The 25,761-nt window shown below is 47.1% G+C and overlaps 1 protein-coding gene across 1 annotated transcript; it reads left to right on the top strand.

Moving 5' to 3' along the window:
* The first annotated feature begins 11,702 nt into the window (after window positions 1–11,702).
* On the top strand, window positions 11,703–25,645 carry LOC125115702 (protein DGCR6). Its single transcript, XM_047760084.1, has 5 exons — window positions 11,703–11,904; window positions 11,988–12,148; window positions 23,805–23,905; window positions 24,538–24,678; window positions 25,173–25,645. The coding sequence occupies exons 1-5, from the start codon at window positions 11,795–11,797 to the stop codon at window positions 25,254–25,256; spliced, it is 597 nt and encodes a 198-aa protein (XP_047616040.1). The 5' UTR covers window positions 11,703–11,794; the 3' UTR covers window positions 25,257–25,645.
* The last annotated feature ends 116 nt before the right edge of the window (window positions 25,646–25,761 follow it).

The following is a 25,761-nucleotide window of genomic DNA, read 5'->3' as shown; positions in this document are numbered from 1 at the left end:
CACGGAGCCAGGTGTGCCAGCACGGCTCGCGGCCCGCGGCCCGCGGCCCCCAACCGCATGGCCCCACCGCACTGGCACACTGCATTCACCCCCTGAAGCCCAGCACTCCAGAGGCCCCACGCCCCGCCAGGCTGATTCTGGAAACCCTCACGCCCCACCTTCGACATCGGTGTTTCTTTCCGGGGCCAGACAGGCAAAGGGCACCCGGACCCCGCACAGCCTGTCAAACTCTCTCGATCTCCCGTCCGGCCTCCCGTCCGGACACGAATTGAACTGGCCCTGTGAGGCAGAACCATGTGCCCTCCCCGAGGGGAGCCAAACCGGCCCACCGGGCCGGCGGCACCACGTGCGCAGGCACCAGGCTCCGGGCACCTCCTGGGGGTTCTATCAGTCCAGGGCCAATCCCCTTCTCAGCCCTGAGATGCATGTGTTGATTTTCATAGAAATTTTCCTGTTGCTTTTTTTGCCTTTTGCAGACATTTGCCGTAATATCCCTTCTCATACCTTCACTATCTTCCCACATTTGAGTCCTGTTCTCCAATGTCCTTCGGTCACTGTCTATAATGATATCCCCACTCCTCTACTCGGTAGCACGGTGAAATGTCCCATAGGCAGGGTTTTGACTACCTCACGTGTTGGCCTGGACTCTCACTCCCCATGACACCATCCCACTGCCTGCAATTGACTTGTTTCATTTCATTTCTGAAATCCCATTCCTTGCTTTTTAAGTCCCGAAAGCTCATGGCCAGTCCATCAGCACCCTTCCACCCTGGCACCCAGCTGGAGAACCAGCACCTCCCAGGAGTTCTTCACTTTTACCTGAATTCAGTCAAGTTCCTTGGCACAGATATCCGCCCGAGGAAGAACTGTCTTAGGTGGAGCGGGAAGGAGGCTGTTTGGGACCCTCTGTAGGGAAAGAGCAATGGGATAGTCTCAGTCATGTTCCCTCCTCCCCAAATCATCACCGTATTCACAGGCTGCTTTCACAACCTAGGGCTCTGCCTTCCACTATCCAAATGCCAGGCCAGCCTATTTTTACATATAAGCATGTTCAAGATTCAGGTCTATTAAGTCTGGGCTCTGTGTTGTGTTTTCCAACTGGCAAAAGACCCTCAAGCCTTAGACAGGGATAATCCAGGGAGTTTCCTTTCTGTCTTGGCCATAAGGAACCCTAGTAATATCCATGAGAACTCGTGTTCGATTCCTGGCCTCACTCAATCATTTAAAACTTCTGGTATTGCTGGGAGCTGTGTTCTAGGTTGCAGAAGCAGTTTGCAACTGGTATTGCTTGGCTCTTGTGTCAGCTGGTGGCTATATCTCAGATTTGAGCCCTAGCCTGGGAACTTCCATGCGCCTTGGGTTTGGCTCTAAAAATACAAAAAAAAAAAAAAAAAGAGTTCACTTAAGCCCTTATCTCATATACATTTAAGTTGCTTATTAAAGATGTCTTTAGCGTTCTAATTGTGCCTCAGAAATTTAAGGACCTGACATAGTCTCCATGAGAATGTGGGATAGATCCTTGTCCTTACTCAGTGAGCTAAGGTCCAGATTTTCTCACAGTTGTATTAAAAAAAAATTTTATGGAGTTCCTGTCTTGGCTCTGCAGAAACGAATCTCACAATCATCCATGGAGATGCAGTGTTAATCCCTGGCCTCAATCATTGGGCTAAGGATCCAGAGTTGCCATGAGCTGTGGTGTAGATTGCAGACCCGGCTCAGATCCTGTGTTGCTGTGGCTATGGCTTAGGCCAGCACCTACAGGTCCGATTCAACCCCTAGCCTGGGAACCTCCATATACTGCGGGTACAGTCCTAAAGAAAAAAAAATTTCTTCATACGAAGATATTTTTCTTGCTAACAAATTTGCAACATACAACAAGATCTTATTTAACTTTTATAAAAACTAGGTACAAAAAATATTTTACTTAATGATATGTCTATATTAGAGCAACAAACTCTAATACCAAATATTAATTTAATACTGAATATTTCCCAGTTCACATGAACCTAAAATTAATTCTTGCCAGTTCCCTTCAGTATTTTTAAAAATGTAATCACTTAATTTTTAAGCCAATTAAGTATAGCTCAATGACAAATTAATTTTGTTCCTACCATCCAAAGTTAATGACATATACATAATGCACACAGACATATAGACACACACAACCAGAGAGCTCATAGCTCCATTTGCTAAACTTAGTCACAAATCAGATATTACAATATAAAACTCACTAGTTTATAAAAAGCCTTCTTTTCTTGCCTTTTTTTTTTTTTTCAGTTCCAGGAATTAGAGGTGACCCAAGATAAGTGATCCTAAGAGCCTGTGTCATAAGGGCCAGGGTGAGAAAAATAAGTTCTCCTAGTAGGATTTGTTTCCTCAAGGTTAGAATTCTGAAAAAGATTTTTTATCAAGCTTGCTTTTTCTAACTGTATATGCACAAAGATCCAGTTTTGAAATATCCAAGAGTTTCACCTAAAAACCAATTTACTTTAGAGTCTAAAGACTACTGGTGGCCACATAGGGTTAAAATAAAATATCCTTGGAGTTCCCAATGTGGCTCAGAGGAAACCAATCTGACTAGTATCCATGAGGATGCAGGTTCAATCCCTGGCCTTGCTAAGTGGGTTAAGGATCCAGTGTTGCCATGAGCTGTGGTATAGGTTGAAGGCACAGTTTGGATCCTTCATTGCTGTGGCTGTGTCATAGGCTCACGTCCACAGCTCCAATTTGACCCCTAGCCTAGGAACCTCTATATGCCAGGGGTGTGACCTTAAAAAGCCGAATAATAATAATAAAATATATTTTTCTTAGTCTTAGGCTCGTAGCTAAAATCTTCCCAGTCAGATAGAATTTTCCCCAGAGGACACGACATGGAACAGAACCAAATTTCTCATTTCACAAGGCAGAACTGCCATCACAAAGACAACAGAGAACATGAAAGTACAAAACACACAGGTATGGCCATCCTAGTCAGACACTGCCTTAAATATAGGATTGCAGTCTCTTTCTCAGAAAACCTTCAGAGACACAGAACTTCAGATCTGAGTATAGTTGCCAAAACTTATCCTCTGTCTACTGGTGCTGAATAGAAACACAGAGATAGAGTTGTGGATGAAGAAGAAAAAAATAGCTTCATTGCCTCTGTCCCCTGGTGCCAACTAGAAACACAGGGATAGAGTTGTTGGCAAAGGAGAAAAAAAATAGCTTTATTACTTTGCCAGGAAAAGGAGGCCACAGCAGGGTAATGCCTTAAGGAATGTGCCCTCCCCTGGGAGAGATTAGGAAGTGGTTTTATAGTATGGAGGTAGAAAATAGGGCCACAGATAAGGATCAGGGTAGATAACAAGCTTTCATTCTTCATCAAAGTTGGTGTTTAGTGGCCCCTGGACTGGTTCTGATGGTCCTCTCTGGTTTTCATTTGTTGGAGTTTTAGTTCTGCAGAAGAATTCAGATATTGTTGTGTATATTCCTTGAAAAGGAACCAGGACCTGCCCCCAGGATGTAATATTGGGTTTTGGTTTTTGCTTTTTAGGGCTACACTCACAGCTTATGGAGATTCCCAGGCTCAGGGTCCAATCAGAGCTACACCTGCCGGCCTACGCCAGAGCCACAGCAACGCGGGGTTCGAGCCAAGTGTGCGACCAACACCACAGCTCCCAGCAACACAGATCTTTAACCCACTGAGCAAGGCCAGGGATCAAAGCCGCAACCTCATGGTTTCTAGTCAGGTTTGTTTCTGCTGTGCCACGACGGGAATGCTTGTAATATTGTTTCTCGACTGTTCCTCCCTGGTCTCTGCATCTCCTCCCTCCTCTGATTAACAACTGTTTGAACCTACCCTTTGGAACTCAGGGAAGGTCGTGGAGGCTGCAGCTTGTTCCCTAAAAACAAGATATGGGGGACAGAGAAAGACTTGTTCCTAAGAACCCCACAGGGCCCTGCTTGGTTTCAGTACTAACAAACAGTGAAAGGAAATATCTTGGATTGACAAAGGTTTCAGAGAGAGGAAAAGAGACCAGATTGAGAGAAGAATGGGAGGAGGGACAAAAGGAGTGGCCTGATGGTCGTCTCCCACACCTGCAAATGCCCAGCTGTGCACTTTTATAGGACTTTTCCCTGGGCTCCAGAAATGGGGACAGGAACTCAGCCCAACCAGAACCAGAATACAGAATTCAGAATTCAAGTTCTCTGCCTACCGGAGGTGATCAGCCTCCAGCCCTCAGATAACAGAGGCTGTCCACCAGGCTCCTGCACCCAGGAGAGAAAAAAAGAAAGAAGAGTGAAGTTCCCACTGTGGCAAAATGGGACCAGCAGCATCTCAGCAGCACTGGGATGCAGGTTCAATCCCCAGCCTGGCACAGTGGGTTAAGGATCTGGTGTTGCTGCAGCTGTGGCATAGATTGTAGATGTAGCTCAGATCTGATCCCTGGCCTGGAAACTCCATATGCTGTGGGGTGGCCGAAAAAGAAAAACAAACAAACAAAAAAAGCAAGGTAAGATGAGGGGGGTGGGTTGAAAAGAGAAAAGGGAGAAGGAAGGGGAAAGGTCAACAAAGTCTCTCGTCCCTTACCCAGTGGGGGCACTCTGGCCAGGCGTCCGCATCCAGAGGAGACCAGGGGTATAAAGGGTTCTGGCAGCGACCACTGGGTCTGGCCTGTGGGTGGGCAAGCTGGTCTCCAAGTGCCCCAAGTGGTCGGGATGTCCGTCATAGCAAAGAAGGTACCCCGAGTCACCAGCTGTTGCAGGAAGGGGGACCCCTTCCAGGGCCCGAGCGAGGGCTGCTGTCTTACCCTCAGAAATGAATTGTCCGAGGAGACACACATGGTAACAGAGCAAGAGGCTTCATTGGGAAGTGGTGCCCGGGTGGAGGGCAGTAGGGTGAGAGAACCCAGGAGAATTGCTCTGCCACATGGCTCGCAGCCTCTAGTTTTATGGGAATGGGGGCCGTTCTTACTGGTGAACACACCTCAGCCAAGATGGAGTCCAGCGCCAAGGATCCTGGGAGGTCATTGGTCTCCTCCCTCCTACTGCCCCTCCTATATCTTCTCCACTGGTCTTCAGGGAAGCACCACCAGTCCTCCTCAGGGCCTCCTGCTGTGAGACAACTCTGGCAAGCAGCTGTTATCCTGCTGGGCCCAGGTGGGCGATTTCAGTGTTTCAGTCAATGGTGCCCTAACATAAGTGCAAATGAAATATCCTACAGATGGGGACATGGCTTTCTCAAAGTCAGCCAGGACACTCACCCCCTCTGACACCACCCGACAGCCCGACATCACTCGGCTGCCCTGCTTTTTAATTCACGTAAGCAGGCTTTAAATCCATCAGCACCCTTCAGCCCAGGGACCCAGCTTTAAATCAATAACCCTCAGCCTTTATTCATGCCACCGGGTTTTACGTATTTTCCCCCTAACAGGAGTTGAGTAGAGGAGGATGAAGTTCAGATGGAAGGAAAAAAGGAAGTTGAGGATTTTCTAGAGAAAGGGCACCAGGGATGAGCACAGTCCCCCCCCCCCACCAAAACACCACAGATACCCAACCACAAGCCCAGCTTTCCAGATGCCAAACCACATTCAAGCCTCATTCTAGAAAACGGCACACCCAAGTTTCAAGCCAGTATTTCTGGGTCTAGAGTTCTGCCTCTGGACAGTCAAAGGGCACTTAGACCCTAGAGAGCCTTCCCAATTGTCAGGCCAATGGGCCACCCAACCAGGCTGAAAGTCACCCAGAAGGCAGAACTATGTCCCCTCTGTGAGGGGAGGCAGTTTGGGCCAGAGTGTCAGAGTCTTACTGGTACCAAACCCTTTTCTCTGGGCACATTCTTGGGATTCTGCTCATGCCATGTCTATCTCCAATTATGAGCCTGGAGGGGCCTCCAGAAAGCAGCAGGTGGGCTCTGCTGGTGATGTGATGCCCTCTGGAGCCACCCCCTCAATCAACAACTCAGAGCCCCTCCTGCCTCCCTGCCCACATCCGGGAGAGGCCCTGGGCTGGAGCACCTGACACCTTGATGTCTTTCCTCCTCTCTCTCTAAGCACAATTCAGTGCCTTACAGAGGGGGGCATTTCTCTGTCAAAGTCTCCCAGGGCACTCACCCCTCCCTATCCAACACCACTACTTAGCCAATCAGCTGAAGTCACTTGAGGTCACGTACCTGGCTTTAAATTGATCAGACCCCCTGAATTTGCGACACCTTGCTCTAGGTCAGCTTCTTTCAGCAGGGTCCATGTTGGAGGCCAGAGGCTCAGACGGGGAGCTCCCGCTGTGGCTCAGTGGGTTACACGAACCAACTAGTATCCATGAGGATATGGGTTCAATCCCTGGCCTCACTCAGTGGATTAAAGGATCTGGTGTTGCTGTGAGCTATGGTATAGGTTGCAGACGTGGCTTTGATCTGATGTTGCTACACCTGCAGCTTTGATTCAACCCCTCGCCTGGGAACTTCCTTATGCCACAGGTGTGGCCCGAAAAACAAAAAGAAAAGAGGCTCAGATGGAATAAGGAAAAGGAATGATGAGAGTTCACAGGGATGGACACAGCCTGCCCACCAAAGTACCATAGTTATTGCACACTCCATTAACACCACTAGCCCAGCTCTCCAGATGCCAAACCCCACTCAATCCTTATTCTACAAAACTGCATGTCCAAGATTCAATCCTGGCATTTCTGGATCTACAGTCTTGCCTCTGAAATATCAAAGGGCAGTCAGAACTTGAAAGACTGGCACACTGGCTGGCCACTAGGTACTAGACTGGTTCTAGGCTGGAAGTACCTAATCAGATGCTTAATTCAGAACTATATACCCTCTGTGTGAGGTGGGGCCATTTGGGCCAGAGAATCAAAGGCACCATGTAACTAGCTCTTCATCTCTGTATGTGGTTTGGGGGTTCTGACAACTCCATCTCCAATCCCACCTGTGAGCCTGGATGTGCGGCCAGGGGGCTACAGGTGGGCTGGGCTTGTGTTCCAGCAGCCATCCCCTCTAACACCAACCCTTAGCACTTCCTTTTTTCTCAGTCCCCAGCTCCAGAGTCTGCACTGGCCCTGGGCAATTGTCAGCCTGATCTATCCTCCTCTCCCTCAAAGTGAAATCAAGTTCCCTAAGGGGCCGGGTTGGGGTGGGGGGTGTTACTTTTCTTTCCAAGCCTCCCAGGGCACTCACCCTTTCCTACCCCACCCCACTAGTTGAAATCAATCAGCACCCCCCCCCCCCTTTATTTACATGACCTGACTCTGGGTGAGGTTCCCCCAGCAGGGGTCAAAGTCAGAAGGAAGAGGCTCAGACGGAAAAAAAAAAAAAGGATCTTTGAGAAGAACTCAAAGAAAGGGCACACAGTTGAGCACAGCCCGCCCACCAAACACTATTGCTTTTACACACTCCATTCACAACAACCAGCCCTACTTCCCAGATGCCAAACCCCATCCAAGCCTGATTCAAAAAATCTCCAAGCCAAAGATGTAAGCCAGGTATTTCTGGTCCAGAACCCAGCCAAGGCAGAAACAAAGAACCCTCAGGCCCAAAGAGATTCAAACTGTCTTGCAACTGTGCCACCAGACCAGGCTGGAAGTGACCCATCAAACGCTGATGGCACACGCAAGTGCCCTGTGTGAAGTCAGGAAACTTGGGCTAGAAAGTCAGAGGTACACTGTAACCAATGCCTCTTCTCTTGAGACCTCACAACCACATCTGAAACCCCTTCTAGAGCCTCTTTGGCCAGGGTGCTGCAGGTGTGTTCTACTGACCCTCTGCCGCCCTCTAGCGGCCGCCTGCTCTAACACCAACGCTCAGCCTTTCCTCCTGCCTCCTTTCTCTGTCCCAGGGGCTGAACTGGCCTTGGGCACCTGCCAGACTTACTTTGTTCCTCCTGTCCTACTAAAGCCAGTGAAATGTCATACAAAGGGGGTATTTTTCTCTCATAGTCTCCCAGGGTACACACCCTTCCATACCCACCTCACTATTTTAAGTCAAAACACTTTATGTCACAAGACTGGCTTTAAATCAATCAGCCCCCCCTTAATTCACGTGATGTGGCTTTAGGTCAGTTTCCCCTGGCAGGGATCAAGGACAGAAGGAAGAAGATCAGATTGAGTAAGAAGGGTTTTTTGAGATAACCTCCAGAGAAAGGGCACAGGGATGAGCACAGCCTGCCCACCAAAGTACCACCACTTCTTCACAGTCTGTGGTCAACACCACCACACCTTTTCCCAGATGCCAAAGCCCACACAAACCTGAAGCTTGAAAACTGTGAGGACAAGAGTCTAGCAGGTATTTCTGGAGCCAGAGTCCTGCCTCTGGATACAAAGGCAATCGGACCACAGAATGACTGTCAAATTGTCAGGCCACAGAGACACTCGACATGTCTGGAAGTCCCATCAGATGCTTAAGGCAGAAATACGTCTCCTCTGTGAGGGGAGTCAGAGGTGCCCTGTAACTAACCATTTATTTCTGGGCACGTCTGGGGGTTCCACCAACCCAATGAAAACCCCATCTCTGATCATGGAGGTGCATCCAGGGAGCTGCAGAGGGATTCTGCTGGTGCTCTAGAACTGACTGGCAGCCATCAGTTCTAACATCAACTCTCAGCCCTTCCTCCTGGCTCCCTTACTGTTATTGATGGGGCAAATGGTGTTGGCCTCAGTAACTTTGGAAATGAACAGAATGCATAGATTAAAGGCAAAATGTGCTGTATATAAACAGTGGATTCCACTTTGGAAAGGTCTTTCCCATGTGGGTAGGAGCTAAGAATGCCGATGTCTGTGATCTGGAATGGAGAACAATAAATTAAATAGCTGGAAAGATGGTGGGAACCAGGTTTCTCACTGTCTGAGTGGGAAGTTACAGATAAGCAAGCGGAGAAGTACACATCCATATGATGTTGGAGACATTCACATAAACTCATCCTTAGCTTAATATGGATACAGACAGTTCCACATAGAAATCTTCCTAATTTTGTGTGTATACTATTGGGAGGGAAATTTTCTCCCTCTATTCCTCTTGAGTTCTTATGGCTGGACTCAAAATAAAATTGACAAGGCAGATCAACAGGAGAAAAAGAAACAAATTTAATTCCAGCACACAGAGGTCTCCTAGAAACTGGAACTAAGAAGGAATTAAACCAGGTGGGGAAAAAAAAAAAAAAAACCCTGAAGATGAAATGATGTCAAAAGAAACAGAAAGGACAGGAAAGCGGTATCAACAGCCAAAGCAGAATAAACTGAGCAACCAAATGCTATATCCGGATAATAACCAAAGGCTTAAAGTAACTATCCAGGGGACCACACTGGTAAAAATGCATGATTGTATTCCCTCATATGATTCCAGAAAAATGGCCAACTGAAATAAAAGCAGCAGCACGGGGCTCTCTGTAATATAATCCATCACCAAAAGGGTGCCCTCACACTCCCAAGCTGGTACCCTGATGCAGACTTCTGGCCTCCACCATAAGGATCTATATACACCTTTCTATTGTTCATAAGCTACCTAAAATACCTAAATGGAGCTTTGTTATAGCACCCCAGGGATTATATAAGGAAAAGGGGAAGGGGCTACATGCTTGGGAGAAGGTGATCTTCAATTTTCAGGGATGACCATACCAATCATGGTTCCAAGTAGCTTTCGGGTATTGCTTGTGGTTGGAACATTATCTGAGCCATGAATTTCTGGTCAGCTGGGAGGATCTCAGAAGGTCCTGCTCAGTTTCCTCAGCACTCTAATTTGGGGTTTGTTGATTGCAAAAAAAAAAAAAAATTGCACAATGTGAGAATTTTAAGTTGAGTTTTATGGGAAGCAAAATGAGGACTATAGCCCGGAGGCAGCATTTCAGACAGCTCTGAGAAACCACTCTGAAACTAGAGGGAAAGGTCAGCATGTATGTGATTTTCATGAAAGGGGGAGGTACATCCAACCAAGCACACATTTTGCAGAAGGTTGCTGTTAGTCACAAGGGACAAATGTCACCATGGAGGATTTTAGTGCTTTCCTAGATATGAGGAGATGGAAAAACTGGGCTCATTAAATCTTCTTCTGAAAATATCTAACTATCTAAATACCTGTTCTTCCAGTTTTTCCTGGACCACAGAGAGCATCACTCCTGATCTCCACCCCGAGCTCCTCACAGAGGGTGTTGAAGGTCAGTGGCTTGTGACTTAATCCTTGTAGAGGCAGATGGCAAGTGCCAGTTTTTAGTACTAGTTGTTGGGTAAAATTGAAAAGTCTGAAAAGAACCAGTGTCACTCGCAAACATCCTGCCACCTGACAGGATGGCTTTTCTTCTAGACCATGACTGGAAAACCCAACACAGAAGGCTGAAGAAGATGGATTTCACAAGTCACTGTGAGTTAAACTGTTCCAATGCAATGGAGCTACTAAATACGTGTTTGTTCTTAAGAAAAACTATAAAATTAACAAATCTGTTTCTCTAGATATAAAAGATAAAATCTATTAATCAATACTGTAATTTTTTTACTTTTTTTTTAGGGTCGAACCCTAAAATATGGAGTACCTAGGTTAGGGGTCCAATCGGAGCTACAGCTGCCAGCCTACGCCACAGCCACAGCAACGCCAGATCTGAAGTACGTCAGTGACTACACAACAGCTCACGGCAATGCCGGATCCTTAACCCACTAAGCAAAGCCAGGGATCGAACCTGCAGCAATCTCATGGTTCCTAGTCAGATTTGTTTCTGCTGCACCACGACTGGGGACTCCAATACTGTAATTTTTTAAATCTACCATCTTAGATGTTCCCGACGTGGTGCAGTGGTTAACGAATCCGACTAGGAACCATGAGGTTGTGGGTTCTATCCCTGGCCTTGCTCAGTGGGTTAAGGATCCAGCATTGCTGTGAGCTGCGGTGCAGGTCGCAGACACGGCTGGGATCCCGCATTGCTATGGCTCTGGCGTAGGCCAGCGGCTACAGCTCCAATTAGACCCCTAGCCTGAGAACTTCCATCTGCCGCGGGAAGCGGCCCTAGAAAAGGCAAAAAGACAAAAACAAAACAAAACAAAAAACTACCATCTTATCCGTTTTTAAGTGTACACCTGACATTAAATATATTCACATCATTGTGCAGCCATCACCATTATCTCCAGAATTTCTTTGTAACTCCAAAATAAACCCCCCTCGTTTTAAAATGACAGCTATGTTGAGATAGAATTCACATAACATACAATTAACCTCTCTGAAGTTTACATGTTAATGGTTTTTAACCCTGCACAATCAGTATTACAATCAAGTCAAAAACATTTTATCATCCCTTCCATTAGACATCTCTTACCCATCCTCCACGCAGTTCCCCACCTTAGCCAACCACCAAGTTATGTTGTCTTTATGGATTTGCCATTTCCGGACACTGCATATACATGGAATCATGCAATATGTGGCCTTCTGTGTCTGGCTTTTTTTTTTTCCCCTAGTATAATGCTTTGAAGGAGTACTGTAATTTGATTCCAGGAAAAATAACTGAGCCCGCCCCCCCCCCAAAAAAAAGCCACACAGCCTCGGTAACAGCCGAGAACCATGGTGGGGGAGCCTCGGCCCACGCCCACTGCGCGGACTCCGGAGCTTCTTAGAAATCTCGCGATTTTAGGCTGGGGCGATCTGCCTTCGAGGTCTGTGGGAGGGGAAGCAGTGCAAGGGGCGGGGACAATGCGGAGGGGCGGAGCTAGCCTTCTGGATTGTGCTGAAGGCTGGCCGTGCACTTTCAGAACTGTCGTGAAAGGGGGCGGGGCGCGTCGGGCTAGAGCCAACGCCAGGGGCCCACGACGCTCCCGGGGCGACTAGCTGGCCGCTGGCGCCATGGAGCGTTACGCTGGCGCTTTGGAGGAGGCGATGGACGGGGCCCGGCAGCAGGAGCGGCACTACCAGCTGCTCTCTGCGCTGCAGAGCCTAGTCAAGGAGCTGCCCAGGTGCGTGGCCGCGGGGCGGGTGGGGCGGGCGGTCCCGCGAGGCGGCCGCGCCCTGTCCCGCTCACTGCACCTTCTGCCTGCAGCTCTTTCCAGCAGCGCCTGTCTTACACCACGCTCAGCGACCTGGCCCTGGCGCTCCTCGACGGCACCGTGTTCGAAATCGTGCAGGGGCTGCTGGAGATCCAGCACCTCACTGAGAAGAGCCTGTACAACCAGCGCCTGCGGCTGCAGAACGAGCACCGAGGTGCGCTGGGGCGGCGGAACGATGCAGTTACCCCTGCGGGAAGTTAGCCTGCCGGGGCAGCTCCGATCTCCGGGCTGAGCCTGTTCCGGGTATCTCTTGGAATAAGTCCCTGAATTGATCGGATCAAGGGCGCAGGGCCTGTGGCTACAAATAGGTCAAGTCAGTTTTACTTTGTCAGTTGCACGGTCATCATTCGCAGGACATCCAGAAACTCCCTGCTCGAGCTCCCTTGTGCCCTCACCCGCTTCCAGGCAGGATGGCCTAAAGCTTCTGTGCTTGATCAGCCTACGGGCAGGTCCTGGTAGTGGTGGTTGGCCACCCGCAGTAATGTTCTACAGTTTTGACAGCTCTTAAGTCCTCTTTGGCGTCACTTCTATTTCTGCTGCGCATTGTGTCCAATGGCACCCTCCAGAAACAGAAAGCTTTTCCACTTGAGCCACATGTAAGGCCAAAGCCTCCTGAGCCTTGCCCCTCCCTGCCATCCCTGCTGGTGTGGGAGAGGCTTCAGAGCCCCTTCCTGCAAGACATGCTGGGCGGCTCTTCCTGCCCATCTCAGATCTCCACCTCTTTTATTTTTCCCCAACTTTTTTTTTTAATTTTTCCTATTTATTTATTTATCTATTTATTTTATTACTTAAATGAATTTATCACATCTGTAGTTGTATAATGATCATAACAATCTGATTTCACAGGATTTCCATCCCACAGCCCAAGCACATCCCCCCAACCCCCAAACTGTCTCCTCCAGAGACCATAAGTTTTTCAATGTGAGTCAGCATCTGTTCTGCAAAGAAGTTAAGTCTGTCCTTTTTTCAGATTCCACATGTCAGTGAAAGCATTTGATGTTGGTGTCTCATTGTATGACTGACTTCACTTAGCATGATAATTTCTAGGTCCATCCATGTTGCTAAAAATGCCAGTATTTCATTCCTTTTAATGGCTGAGTAATATTCCATTGTGTATGTGTACCACATCTTCTTGATCCATTCTTCTGTCGATGGACATTTAGGTTGTTTCCATGTCTTGGCTATTGAAAAGAGTGCTTGAACATCAAAGTACATGTGTCTTTGCAAGTTGTGGTTTTCTCTGGATAGATGCCCAGGAGTGGGATTGCTGGATCAAATGTTACTTCTATGTTTAGCTTTCTGAGGAATCTCCATACTGCTTTCCACAGTGGTTGCACCAATTTACAATCCCACCAACAGTGTAACAGGGTTCCTTTTTCTCCACACCCTCTCCAGCATTTATTGTTTGTAGACTTTTGGATGATGGCCATTCTGGCTGGTGTAAGGTGGTACCTCATAGTGGTTTTGATTTGCATTTCTCTAATAATGAGTGATGTTGAACATCCTTTCATGTGTTTTTTTGGCCATGCGTATGTCTTTTTTGGAAAATTGTCTGTTTAGATCTTCTGCCCATTTTTTGATGGGGTTGTTTGTTTTATTGGTATGGAGCTGCAGAAGGTGTTTGTAAATTTTGGAGATTAATCCCTTGTCAGTTGATTCACTTGCAAAGATTTTCTACCATTCTGTGGGTTGTCTTTTCGTGTTGGTTAGGGTTTCCTTTGCTGTGCAGAAACTTCTAAGTTTGATTAGGTCCCGTTTGTTTATTTTTGTTTTTACTGTCAATACTCTAAAAGGTGGATCTGAGAAGATGTTGCTGTCGTTTATGTCAGAGAGTGTTTGGCCTGTGTTTTCCTCTAAGAGTTGTATAGTGTCTGGTCTTATATCTAGGTTTTTAATCCATTTTGAGTTTATTTTTGTGTATAGCATTAGGGAGTGTTCTAATTTCATTCTTTTCCATGTGGATGTCCAGTTTTCCCAGCACCACTTATTGAACAGGCTGTCTTTTCTCCATTGTATATTCTTGCTTCCTTTGTCATAGATTAGTTGGCTGTAGGTGCATGGGTTGAATTCTGGGCTTTCTATCCTGTTCCACTGATCTATATTTCTGTCTTTGTGCCAGTACCATACAATTTTGATGATTGTTGCTTTGTAGTATAGTCTGAAGTCCAGGAGCCTGATTCCTCCAGCTCCATTTTTCTTTTTCAGGATGTCTTTGGCTTTTCTGGGTCTTTTGTGCTTCCAAACAAACTTTAACATATTTTGTTCTAGTTCTGTGAAAAATGTCCTTGGTAATTTGATAGGGATTGCATTGAATCTGTAGATTGCCTTGGGTAGTATAGTCATTTTGATAATATTAACTCTTCCAATCCATGAGCATGGTGTATCTTTCCATCTATTTGTGTCATCTTTGATTTCTTTCATCAGTGTCTTAAAGTTTTCAGAGTACAGGTCTTTTGTTTCTTTAGGTAGGTTTACTCCTAGGTATTTTATTCTTTTCGATATGATGGTAAACGGGGTTGCTTCCCTAATTTCTCTTTCTGATCTTTCATTGTTAGTGTATAGAAATGCCATCAATTTCTGTGTATCACTTTTGTATCCTGCGACTTCGCCAAATTCATGGGTGAGCTCTAACAGTTTTCTGGTAGAGTCTTTAGGGTTCTCTAGGTATAGTATCATATCATCTGCAAATAGTGATAATTTTACTTCTTCCTTTCCAATTTGGATTCCTTTTATTTCTTTTACTTCTCTGATTACTTCCAAAACTATGTTGAAGGGTAATGGCAAGAGTGGACATCCTTGTCATGTTCCTGATCTCAGTGGGAATTCTTTGTGCTTTTCACCATTGATAATGATGTTCTCTGTGGGTTTGTCATATATGGCCTTTATCATGTTGAGGTAGGCTCCCGTTATGCCCACATTCTTAAGGGCTTTTATCAGAAATGGGTGTTGGATTTTGTCAAACGCTCTTTCTGCATCTGGTTTTTCTTCTTCAGTTTGTTAATGTGGTGTATCACACTGATGGATTTGTGGATATTGAAGAACCCTTGCATCCCTGGGATAAATCCCACTTGATCATGATGTACAATCCTTTTAATATTGTTGGATGCAGTTTGCTAGTATTTTGTTGGGGATTTTTGCATCGATGTTCATCAGTGAAGTTGGCCTGTAGTTTTCTTTTTTTGTGGTATCTTTGTCTGGTTTTGGTATCAGGGTGATGGTGGCCTCATAAAATGAGTTTGGGAGTATCCCTTTCCTCTGCAATTTTGTGGAATAGTTTCAGAAAGATAGGTGTTAGCTCTTCTCTAAATGTTTGATAGAATTCTCCTGTGAAGCCATCTGGTCCTGGACTTTTGTTTGTTGGAAGTTTTTATTTATTTATTTATTTATTTATTTATTTATTTATTTTGGTCTTTTTTTGCTATTTCTTGGGCCGCTCCCGCGGCATATGGAGGTTCCCAGGCTAGGGGTCGAATTGGAGCTGTAGCCACCGGCCTACGCCACAGCCACAGCAACACGGGATCCGAGCCGCGTCTGCAACCTATGCCACAGCTCACGGCAATGCCAGATCCTTAACCCACTGAGCAAGACCAGGGATCGAACCTGCAATCTCATGGTTCCTAGTCGGGTTCATTAACCACTGCGCCACGACGGGAACTCCCCTGTTGGAAGTTTTTAAATCACAGTTTCCATTTCAGTTCTTGTGATTGGTCCCTTCGTCTTTTCTATTTCATCTTGGTTTAGTCTTGGAAGATTGTACTTTTCTAAGAATTTGTCCATTTCTTCTAGGTTTTCCGTTTTATTGGCGTATAGTTGCACATAGTAGTCTCTTACAATCCTTTGTTTTTCTGTGATGTCCATTGTTACTTCTCCTTTTTCATTTCTAATTTTATGGATTTGAGTCCTGTCTCTTTTTTCTTGATAAGTCTGGCTAAGGGTTTATCAGTTTTGCTGATCTTTTCAGAGAACCAGCTTTTCATTTCATTGATCTTTTCTATGGTTTTCTTTGTTTCTATTTCATTGATTTCTGCTCTGATCTTTGTGATTTCTTTCCATCTACTAACTTTAGGTCTTGTCTCTTCTTCTCTCTCAACCTGCTTAAGATGTAAAGTTAGCTTGTTTATTTGAGCTTTTTCTTGTTTCCTGAGGTGGGCTTGTATTGCTATAAACTTTCCTCTCAGAACGGCTTTTGCTGCATCCCATAGGTTTTGGAGTGTCGTATCTTCGTTGTCATTTGCTGCTAGGTATTTCTTAATTTCCTCTTTGATTTCTTCAGTGATCCATTGGTTGTTTAGTAGCATGTTGTTTAGTCTCCACATGTTTGTGTTTTTTGCAGGTTTTTTCTTGTTGTTGATTTCTAGTCATAGCATTGTGGTCAGAAAAGATGCTTGATATGATTTCAATTTTCTTAAAGTTTCTGAGGTTGGATTTGTAGCCCAGGATGTAATCAATCTTAGAGAATGTTCCATGTGCACTTGAGAAGAATGTGTATTCTCTTGCTTTTGGGTGGAATGTCCTATAAATATTTATTAAGTCCATCTGGTTTAATGCATCATTCAGGGCCTGTGTTTCCTCATTGATTTTCTGTCTGGGTGATCTGTCCATTGCTGTAAGTGGGGTGTTAAAGTCCCCCACTATGATTGTGTTATTGTCAATTTGTCCTTTTAAGGTTGTTACCAGTTGCCTTATATATTGTGGTGAACCTGTGCTGGGTGCGTAGATATTTTAAATTGTTATATCTTCTTCTTGGATTAATCCTTTGATCATTATGTAATGTCCTTCTTTGTCCCTTAAAATATTCTTCATTTTAAAGTCTATTTTGTCTGATATGAGTATTGCTACTGCAGCTTTCTTTTGATTCCCGTTTCCATGGAATATTTTCTTCCATCCTCTCACTTTCAAATTGTTTGTGTCCCTAGAAGTGAAGTGGGTCTCTTGAAGACAGCATATATATGGGTCTTGTTTTTGTATCCATTCAGCCAGTCTATGTGTTTTAGTTGGGGTGTTTAGTCCATTATCATTTAAGGTAATTATTGCTATGGATGTTCTTATTGCCATTTTATTAATTGCTGTGGATTTGTTTTTGTTGCTGTTTTTTCTTTCCTTCTTCTCTTGTTCTTTTGTGCCTAGAGAAGCTCCTTTAGTATTTGTGGTAAAGCTGGTTTAGTGTTGCTGAATCCTCTCAGCTTTTGCTTATCTGTGAAGGTTTTGATTTCTCCTTCAAATCTGAATGAGAGGCTTGCTGGGTAGAGTAATCTTGGTTGGAGGTTTTTTCCTTTCATTACGTTAAGTATATCATGCCACTCCATTCTGGCCTGCAGAGTTTCTGCTGAAAAATCTGCCGATAACCTTATTGGGGTTCCCTTGTATGTGATTTGTTTCTTTTCCCTAGCTGCTTTCAAGATTTTCTCTTTGTCTTTAATTTTGATCAGTTTGATTAATATGCGTCTTTGTGTATTCCTCCTTGGGTTTATTTTATATGGTACTCGCTGTGCTTCCTGGATTTGAGTGAGTGATTCCTTTCCCATGTTAGGGAAGTTTTCGGCTATTATCTCTTGGAATATTTTTTCTGTCTCCTTCTCTCTCTCTCTTCTCCTTCTGGCACCCCAGTAATATGGATGTTGGTGTGTTTAACGTTGTCCCAGAGTTCTCTGAGACGCTTCATTTCTTTTCAATCTTTTTTCTCTTTTCTGTTCCACATCCGTAATTTCTGCTAATCTGTCCTCTACCTCGCTTATTCGTTCTTCTGCCTCCTGTATTCTGCTGTTAGCTGCTTCTAGTGAATTTTTTATTTCAGTTATTGTATTTTGCATCTCTTCTTGTTTAAGTTTTATATCTTGTATCTCTTTGGTCAGTGTTTCCTGTATGTTATCCATCTTTGCCTCCAGTTTATGTCCAATGTCTTGCATCATCTTCAGCATCAACAGTCTAAAGTCTTTTTCCTGGAGGCTGAGAATCTCCTCATCACTAGCTGTTTCTCTGGGGCTTTTCCTTTCTCCCTCATCTGAGTTATAGTTCTCTGTCTTTTCATTTTTATAGGTTTTTTGGTGTGGTGACCTTTTTATAGATAATAGAGTTATAGCCTCTCTTCCTTCTGGTGTCTGCCCGCCTTGTGGCTGAAGTCAGTATGGGGGCTTGCTGTAGGCTTCCTGATGGGAGGGGCTGATGCCTGCCCACTGGTAGGAGGAGCTGATTCCTATCCCTCTGGTGGGTGGGGCTTAGTCTCTGGATGGGATTAGAGGCAGCTCTGTGCCTGAGGGGTCTTTAGGTAGCCTGTTTACTGAGGGGCGGGGCTGTGATCCCATCTGGATTGTTGTTTGCCCTGGGGCTTCTCAGCAGCTGACTGACGGGTGGGGCCAGATTTTCCCAAAATGGCCACCTCCAGAGAAAGGCAGCTGCTGAATATTCCTGAGAACTTTGCTTTCAGTGTCCTTCCCTCACAACAGGCCACATTCACCCCTGTTTTCCCAGGATGTCCTCCAAGAACTGTGGTCAGGTTTGACCCAGATTCCTATGGAGAGTTTGCTTTGCCCTGGGACCCAGTGCATGTGAAAGTCTGTGTGCGCCTTTTAAGAATGGGGTCTCCGTTTCCCCCAGTCCCATGGAGTTCCTGCGCACAAGCCCCACTGGCCTTCAATGCCAGATCCCCACACGTGAGAGTTTGATGTGGGGCTCAGAACTCTCACTCCTATAGGTGAGTCTCTGTGAACCAGTTAGTTTCCAGTCTGTGGAGCTTCCCACCCAGGGGGTATGGGGTTGTTTATAACACGAAATAACCCCTCCTACCTCTTGATGTGTTCTCTTTTTCTTCTGGAGTAGGTATCTTTTTTAAGGTTTCCGGTCCATTTGGGTGAAGAATGCTCAGTCTTTAGTTGTGAATTTTGTTGTTTAGGAGAGAAGTTGAGCTCCAGGCCTTCTATTCTGCCATATTAACCCCCTTCCTCCCCAACTTTTTATTTATTAAAAAAAAAAGTTTGAGGAGTACCCGTCGTCACACAGAGGAAACAAATCCGACTAGGAACCATGAGGTTGTGGGTGGGGTTCCATCCCTGACCTCGCTCAGTGGGTTAAGGATCTGGCGTTGCCATGAGCTGTGGTGTAGGTCTCAGGCTCAGCTCGGATCTGGTATTGTTGTGGCAGCAGCAACAGCTCCAATTAGACCCCTAGCCTGGGAACCTCCATATGCTGTGGGTGCAGCCCTAAAAAGACAAAAGACAAAAAAAAAAAAAGCTTGAACATTTAGAAAAGTTGAAGGGTAGAGTTATGAATACCTATACATTCTGCAGCTACACTCAGTAATTAAAGTATTGACAAAGTTCTTTTATGTCTGTTAGTATGTGTGGCGCCACAGGACTTCACCAGGAGTCATCAGCCTTCCTCTAGGCCAGGGTCTTCAACAACAACAGTGTTGGCATTTGTGGTGGCTTGACAGGTCTTAATGGTGAGAATGTTTTGTGCATTACAGAATATTTAACAGCATCCCTGGCTTCTAGCTACTAGATCTCAGTGACACCTTCCTCCAGTGGGGAGAACCAAAATGTCTCCAGACATCCTTTGGGGGGAGGGATCAACCTTGGCCCAGGATTGAGAACCAGTGATCTAGAAAAAAACACTCCTGTATAACCACAATGGATAGAAATTAATCATTCCAGGGTGTGTTCTGACCTTCAGTCCACGGTCACATGCCATAACCTGTCTTAAATTGTGTGTCAGTTTATAAGGATCTGGTGTGTGGTTATGTGTAGCAATTGGTTGTTCTGGTTTCTACTTCTGGAACAGTACCCAATGTTTATTGTGGCACTGACTTTTTGAATAGTCCAGGGCATTTTACCTGTAGAACATCTCCACTCTGGATGGGTTGCATTGCTTCCTCGTGCTAACGTTTTTCCTCTTTCTCCAACCCCTGTGTTTCCTGTAAACTGGATAGCATAACAATACTCATGTTAGACATTTTTGGCAAAGATTCCTCCTGGTAATGTAGGTATCTGCCCCAGGATTCATGTGTTTCTATCAGGAATGGATGTTGGGTTTTGTCAAATCCTTTCTCTGCATCTCTTGAGATGATTGAGCGGCTTTTTGGTTACTATGGTGAATTATGTTAAATTTTTCTCTTGTAACATGTTTGGTTTGGGTGTCAGGATGATGCTCGCTTCATAGGATGCATTGGAAAGTGTTCTCTTTGGTTTTCCAGAAGATTCTTGTGTAGAATTGGTACTACTTCTTTCCTAAATGTGTGGGTGCTTGTATTTGCTCACATTTTTATTGAGGTTTGAGATGCACACTCACAAATCCAAAAGTCCATCGCTTATTCTTTTTAATGCTCAAATAGTGCCACATTTGGCCACTGGGAGAACAGTGGACTGGCTCCTGTGTCCTTATGTGTCCCCATCTTTCTTTTCCTTTTTGTTTTTGTCTTTTTAGGGCCACACCCACGGCATATGGAGGTTCCCAGGCAAGGGGTCCAGTCGGAGCTGTAGTTGCTGGCCTACACCACACCCACGCCAGATTCGAGCTGCATCTGGGACCTACACCACAGCTCACAGCAATGCCAGATCCTTAACCCACTGAGCGAGGCCAGGGATTGAATCCACAACCTCATGGTTCCCAGTCAGATTCATTTCCACTGCGCCACGATGGGAACTCCTGTCCCCATCTTTCTTTGAGCATTTCCTTGCTTTCTGGTTGAGGCTCATCTTTTGTTCTTTCCCAACATTCTGTCAGCCTGCTTCCAACTTACCCCCACTGATAACCTATCAGGATGGACTTTTCCCTTTTGCCACCATAAAACTTCCACTCCTTCTGCCAAATGCCAGCCATCAGCAAGTAGTAGTAGCTCTCACTTTTGTTTATCTCCAGAGGATAGTAGTTCAGGAAGAAAATAAAGCACCCAGAGTAATTTTTTTTTTTGGGGGGTCTTTTTGTCTTTTTAGGACCGAACCCGTGGCATGGAGGTTCCCAGGCTAGGGGTTGAATCAGAGCTACAGTTGCCTGCCTACACCACAGCCACAGCAACGCCAGATCCTTAACCCACTGAGCGAGGCCAGGGGTCAAACCTGCAACCTCATGGTTCCTAGTTGGATTCATTTCCACTGCACCATGACGGGAACTCCCAGAATAATTTTTTAAAGGGGGATGAGGCATCAATGAAACAAGCTCTTTATCCATGGAAACCTGGTTCCTTTTAGTGGGGAGTTCTGATAACTCTTCAGAGACTTTGCCTCTTGTCTTTTGGAAGGTTTTGTGCTGTCAGCAGTGGGAAGTGCCTGTGACTTTCTGCTTTTCCTTCCTCTGACTTAGCAGGTGGTGGTTAGCTGCCATTACTGAGGCCTGAGCTGTGAGCACACCTCTCTTTTTGCCTCTGGTTGCTCACCTAGTGGAATCTGGAAGTTGACCTGGGATTTGTAGCAATGTTTGATAAAGGCAGCCAAGGTGACATTTTCCTCCATTTTTCTGTTTCCTCGCATCCTGTCTCCATGCAGTGTAAATATTACCTACAGAGTGTCTTTCTCCTCTCTGTGTGTACACAGGGTGGCTCTCAGCCTCAGATTCACCTAGTGTGATAAATGCTGTAGCTGAGGTGTGCACACAGTGCTGAGAAACAGATCAAAGGCTGTGGGCACAAGGGGGGAACTGGCAGGGAATTTCAGGGGGCCTCCAGAGGAGAGCTGTAATGTGAGGTCTCTGCCTGAGCTTCTGCCTCACAGCTGGGACCCCTCCTCATAGGGGAGACGTGCCACCTGACACTAGTCTAGGGTCTTGGCCCATAGTGTTGAGTACTGTTTTGTGATTGGTTTCTTTCCATCCCATGCCACCTTCCTACTCTTTTTAGTTCCGTACAGCTAGTGGGGATAACGGGAGCTTTGCTTAGTGGCCTTGGTGGGCCCTTCTTGGAACAATGCAGACTCCCCAGCACATGACCTCTGTTGGCTCATCCCATCTGTCAAAAAATTGATCAGTAGTCAATCTAAGAAAGAATTGGAAATTTTTAGTCAAGCCAACCTGAGGGTTATACCTTGGAGACAGTCTTTCAGAAAGCTCTGAGGACTGTTCCAAAGAGGTTAGGGTGGGAGGCCAGTATATGTGTGATTTTTGGCAAAGGGGTACATGCAACCAAGCATGCATTCATCTTGTAGAAGGTCACTGCTGAGGAACAGAGACCTAATGGTTTTAGTGTTTTTCTAAGTGTGGAAAGAGGCAAGAAACTGGGTTCATACAACATTCATTTCTCCTGGAAATATCTAACTATCTGAGGGCAGTTCTTTCCCTTTTCTAAGAAGACACAGTGTCTCATCCTGATCTTTGTCCTAATTCCTTGCAGGGTGGACTGTGAGTCAGTGACTGCAGTGGTTGGTGACTTCCTTTTGTAGAACCGGGTCGTGGGCAACAGTCTTTATGTTACAAGCCACTCCCTTTTAGTCTTAATTTTGACTAAAGTTTCGGAGGCATTTAGTGACCATTTTGTCCCAAGACCCTAGGAATGCTCATTCCCAGGCCCGGTGAAGATTTTGTCGATAGGCCAGGTAATGTGCTGTTTTGTTACTGGATTAGGCCCTGTTAACAGTAGCCCAAAGCCTCTGGGCCACCTGTCTACTGGCCTGTTATGGTCCAGGAAATGGTCCCTCTTGTGGCTTCCTCCCACATCCAGAGTTACACTCTTACAATCACTGATCTTATAGAACTATGTCTTTGATCAGTTGTTTCAGGTCACCTAGTCATTATTTTTATCAGAGTCTGTGTCACACATTTGGTAATAAAAGAAACAGTAATCTTGTAAAATAGGCCAAATACAAAATACAGCTAGTGACATTAATAAGATCATAAGTAAGTATTTAAGCTAAGAACTTCCTTTAGATGCAGCTAGGTATTTCCCCAGGTCATCTGGCCAGTCTGTTCTGCATCAGTCACTGTCGTTAAAGAAAATGATACATTGGCACTGAATATAAAGTCCACCAAAGGTAATTGCATGTATGGCCAATAGTAGGTCATTTATGACCCCAAATAGGGTTGAGAAAAGAATACTCTCTCCTAAGGAATTACAGGGCTGGTGCCAGAAGAAAAATTGATCTTTGTGGTTGGGCAGGTATTTCTGCCATTGGGGAGGTCTGGTTAATGCCCAGTGTACACTGGAGGCGGGCAGGAGGTCCATAGGGCAGAGAAAAAAATTTGTTTAAATTTTTCTTGTCTTACCTTACAATATGAAGTTATTTCATCACATCCTTGGGCCTTGTAGGGTCCAGACCCACCCTGCTACTTCTGGGAACTGTGGATAGGATGGTGCAGAGTGGCTCTGCCCACTCCCCCTGTCCACCACCAAGGGCAGCACTGAGGGGAGCGACACTGCCACCCCCAGGGCAGAGCCCACTCTTCTCATTCGCCTTCCCAGGCTTTTGCCTGGCTGGCCTCTTGGACATCTTGGTGGATGTCCCATGGGTGATGGGCAGGTCATGCTGGACTCCTGGCCTCTAATCATCTGAGCCTAGAAATCTCCAGACTGCAGTCTTCTGAGCCCAGGCTTCACCCTGGGCAACTCCCCCACACACCCCTCCCACACGCACACATGTCTGGCTTTACCCTGTAGTACCCTAGAGCCTGGTGGTTGGGGAAGGGCTGTATCCATGTGAGGGCAGGCCTGAGTGGGTGGGGGGCTGGAGGTCCCCTGAGCTCCACCCAGCTCCCAGGGCAGGCCTCTGTCATGTCCACATCTCTATCCAGCTGCCCTGTGGTGATGGGAACAGCTGGAGCGGGTGCCACTGTGGGAGGTGTTCACCGGCCCCTCTGCTGCCTGCTGATGCTCTGGTCTCGTCCCCTCCCAGTGCTCAGGCAGGCGCTGCGGCAGAAGCATCAGGAAGCCCAGCAGGCCTGCCGGCCCCACAACCTGCCCGTGCTCCAGGCAGCTCAGCAGCGCGAGCTAGAGGTAGAGGTGTGGGCAGGGTGGGCACCAGCTGGGCTCTGCTGACAGGGCCACAGTGGAACTGCTAGCGGCCTAGGCCACAGCCTGGGGTGGGCCGTGAAGAGTGTTGCCCTTCACTGTCGGGGGTTGGGGTGGGTGAGATTCCCCCCGTCTCCCTACCTGCTTCTTGAGAGGACAACTCCTCATGAGCCGGGCCTGGGCAGGGCAGGGCAGGTATGAGTGGGGCCATTGTGTCTGAGGCCTTGGAAATGTGAGGGCAATGGTGGGGTGATGCAGCCCGCCAGTAGGGGTCCTGCTCCCAGGTTGCTTACAAACAACCAGAGGCCTACACACAACCAAGAAGCCACAGGTGGTGGGGTGCATGCAGAGACGTGTGGGGTCCCAAGGCAGCCCCAAGCCAGGGCATGCAGGGAGTGGGTGCTGAGCTCCAATGGGAAGGAAACCTATGCCAAGGCCCAGAGAGTTCTGGGTGGCCAAGGAGGGAAGGATCTAGGTGCACTAAGGGCAACACCCAGGGTCTTGGAGCTGGAGCCACTAGTGAGGGGAGTGGGGCCAGAGGAGGTCGCAGGCCAGGAGTGTGTGTGAGGCATTGTTGAGCAGGAGACTAAGACCCTGAGCTGCCCTTACTGTGGCAGGCCGTGGAGCACCGGATCCGTGAGGAGCAGCGGGCAATGGACCAGAAGATCGTCCTGGAGCTGGACCGGAAGGTGGCAGACCAGCAGAGCACACTGGAGAAGGCAGGGGTCGCTGGCTTCTATGTGACCACCAACCCTCAGGTCAGTGCTGCGGGCCTGCCTTGGGATGCCCATCCCCAAAGGCCAGATCCCACCTGGGGTTTTAGCGGGTTGCTGTAGAGCCCGAGCCCAGGGTGTGTGTGGGGAGGGGAGATGGGGAGTGAGTGAGGCTCCAGGACGAGTTCTGCGCTGCGCCAAGCGGTGCCTCTACCACTGGAGGTTAAGCCAACTGGCTGCAGGACACAGCCCACCATCCCCAGGCTTGGTATACCTACAGGCCTCTGGTCTGTGGTTCCCTGCACACGCCTCCATTTGTGCTAAGAAAGGTAACTGCAAGCCAGCCCATGGGTAGAGTCCCAGCTTCTCCCCTTTCTGGCAGGTGGTGGCCAGGCTTCACTGGAAATCAGCCCTGAGGGCTCACTAGACTGGTCTCCAGGACCCAATATCTGCCCCAGGGCCATGAGGAAAGGAAGGCTGCTTCTTGGGGCCTTTGCCAGGGATAAGGGGGACCTCACAGCAGCTCTGTGCATTCCCAGGAGCTGACACTACAGATGAACCTACTGGAGCTCATTCGGAAGCTGCAACAGAGGGGCTGCCAGACAGGCAAGGCGGCCCTGTGACCAGGCAAGGTTTTTGCCAGTGACTGCTGCTCTTGGTGGCTGGGAAGACAGCCCTGTCCCACAGTCACCTAAGGCAGCAGAAAGCTGAGTGGCACTTGTCTTCCTGAAGTCTGGCTGTCACCTTCCCAGCTGCCTACAGGAGAGGTGCCCTGTAGGGAGAAGCTGGATGGACTTGGCTGCACCAGCCACCCACCTTCATTTGGGTTTTTTGTCCAGAGCTAGGGTGGTAAGGTGAGGGGAAGAGCAGGCCCGCCTTCTGGCTGTCTGCCCCAGGTTTCCCATTTGTTCTGGTCTCAGGCTCTCCCTTGGCAGGTGCAGCCCCCACCTGGGAAAGGCTCCCAAGCTCTATGTGACCCCCAAGAAATAAAGACACCTCAGTATGGCCTGCACATGGCTTGTGTGACAGCTCTGTCCTAACTCGTGACCAGGACCCAGGTGGGGCCCATCTGTGAGCTCCATGATGCCTATGGAGGAATGGGCAGAGGATGCCCCCGCCCCACATACC

Source organism: Phacochoerus africanus, chromosome 15 (genome assembly GCF_016906955.1).
Source record: "Phacochoerus africanus isolate WHEZ1 chromosome 15, ROS_Pafr_v1, whole genome shotgun sequence".
Classification (NCBI taxonomy): domain Eukaryota; kingdom Metazoa; phylum Chordata; class Mammalia; order Artiodactyla; family Suidae; genus Phacochoerus; species Phacochoerus africanus.
The sequence above is the reverse complement of the archived record's forward strand: the minus strand, read 5'-3'. Positions and strand labels throughout refer to the sequence as shown.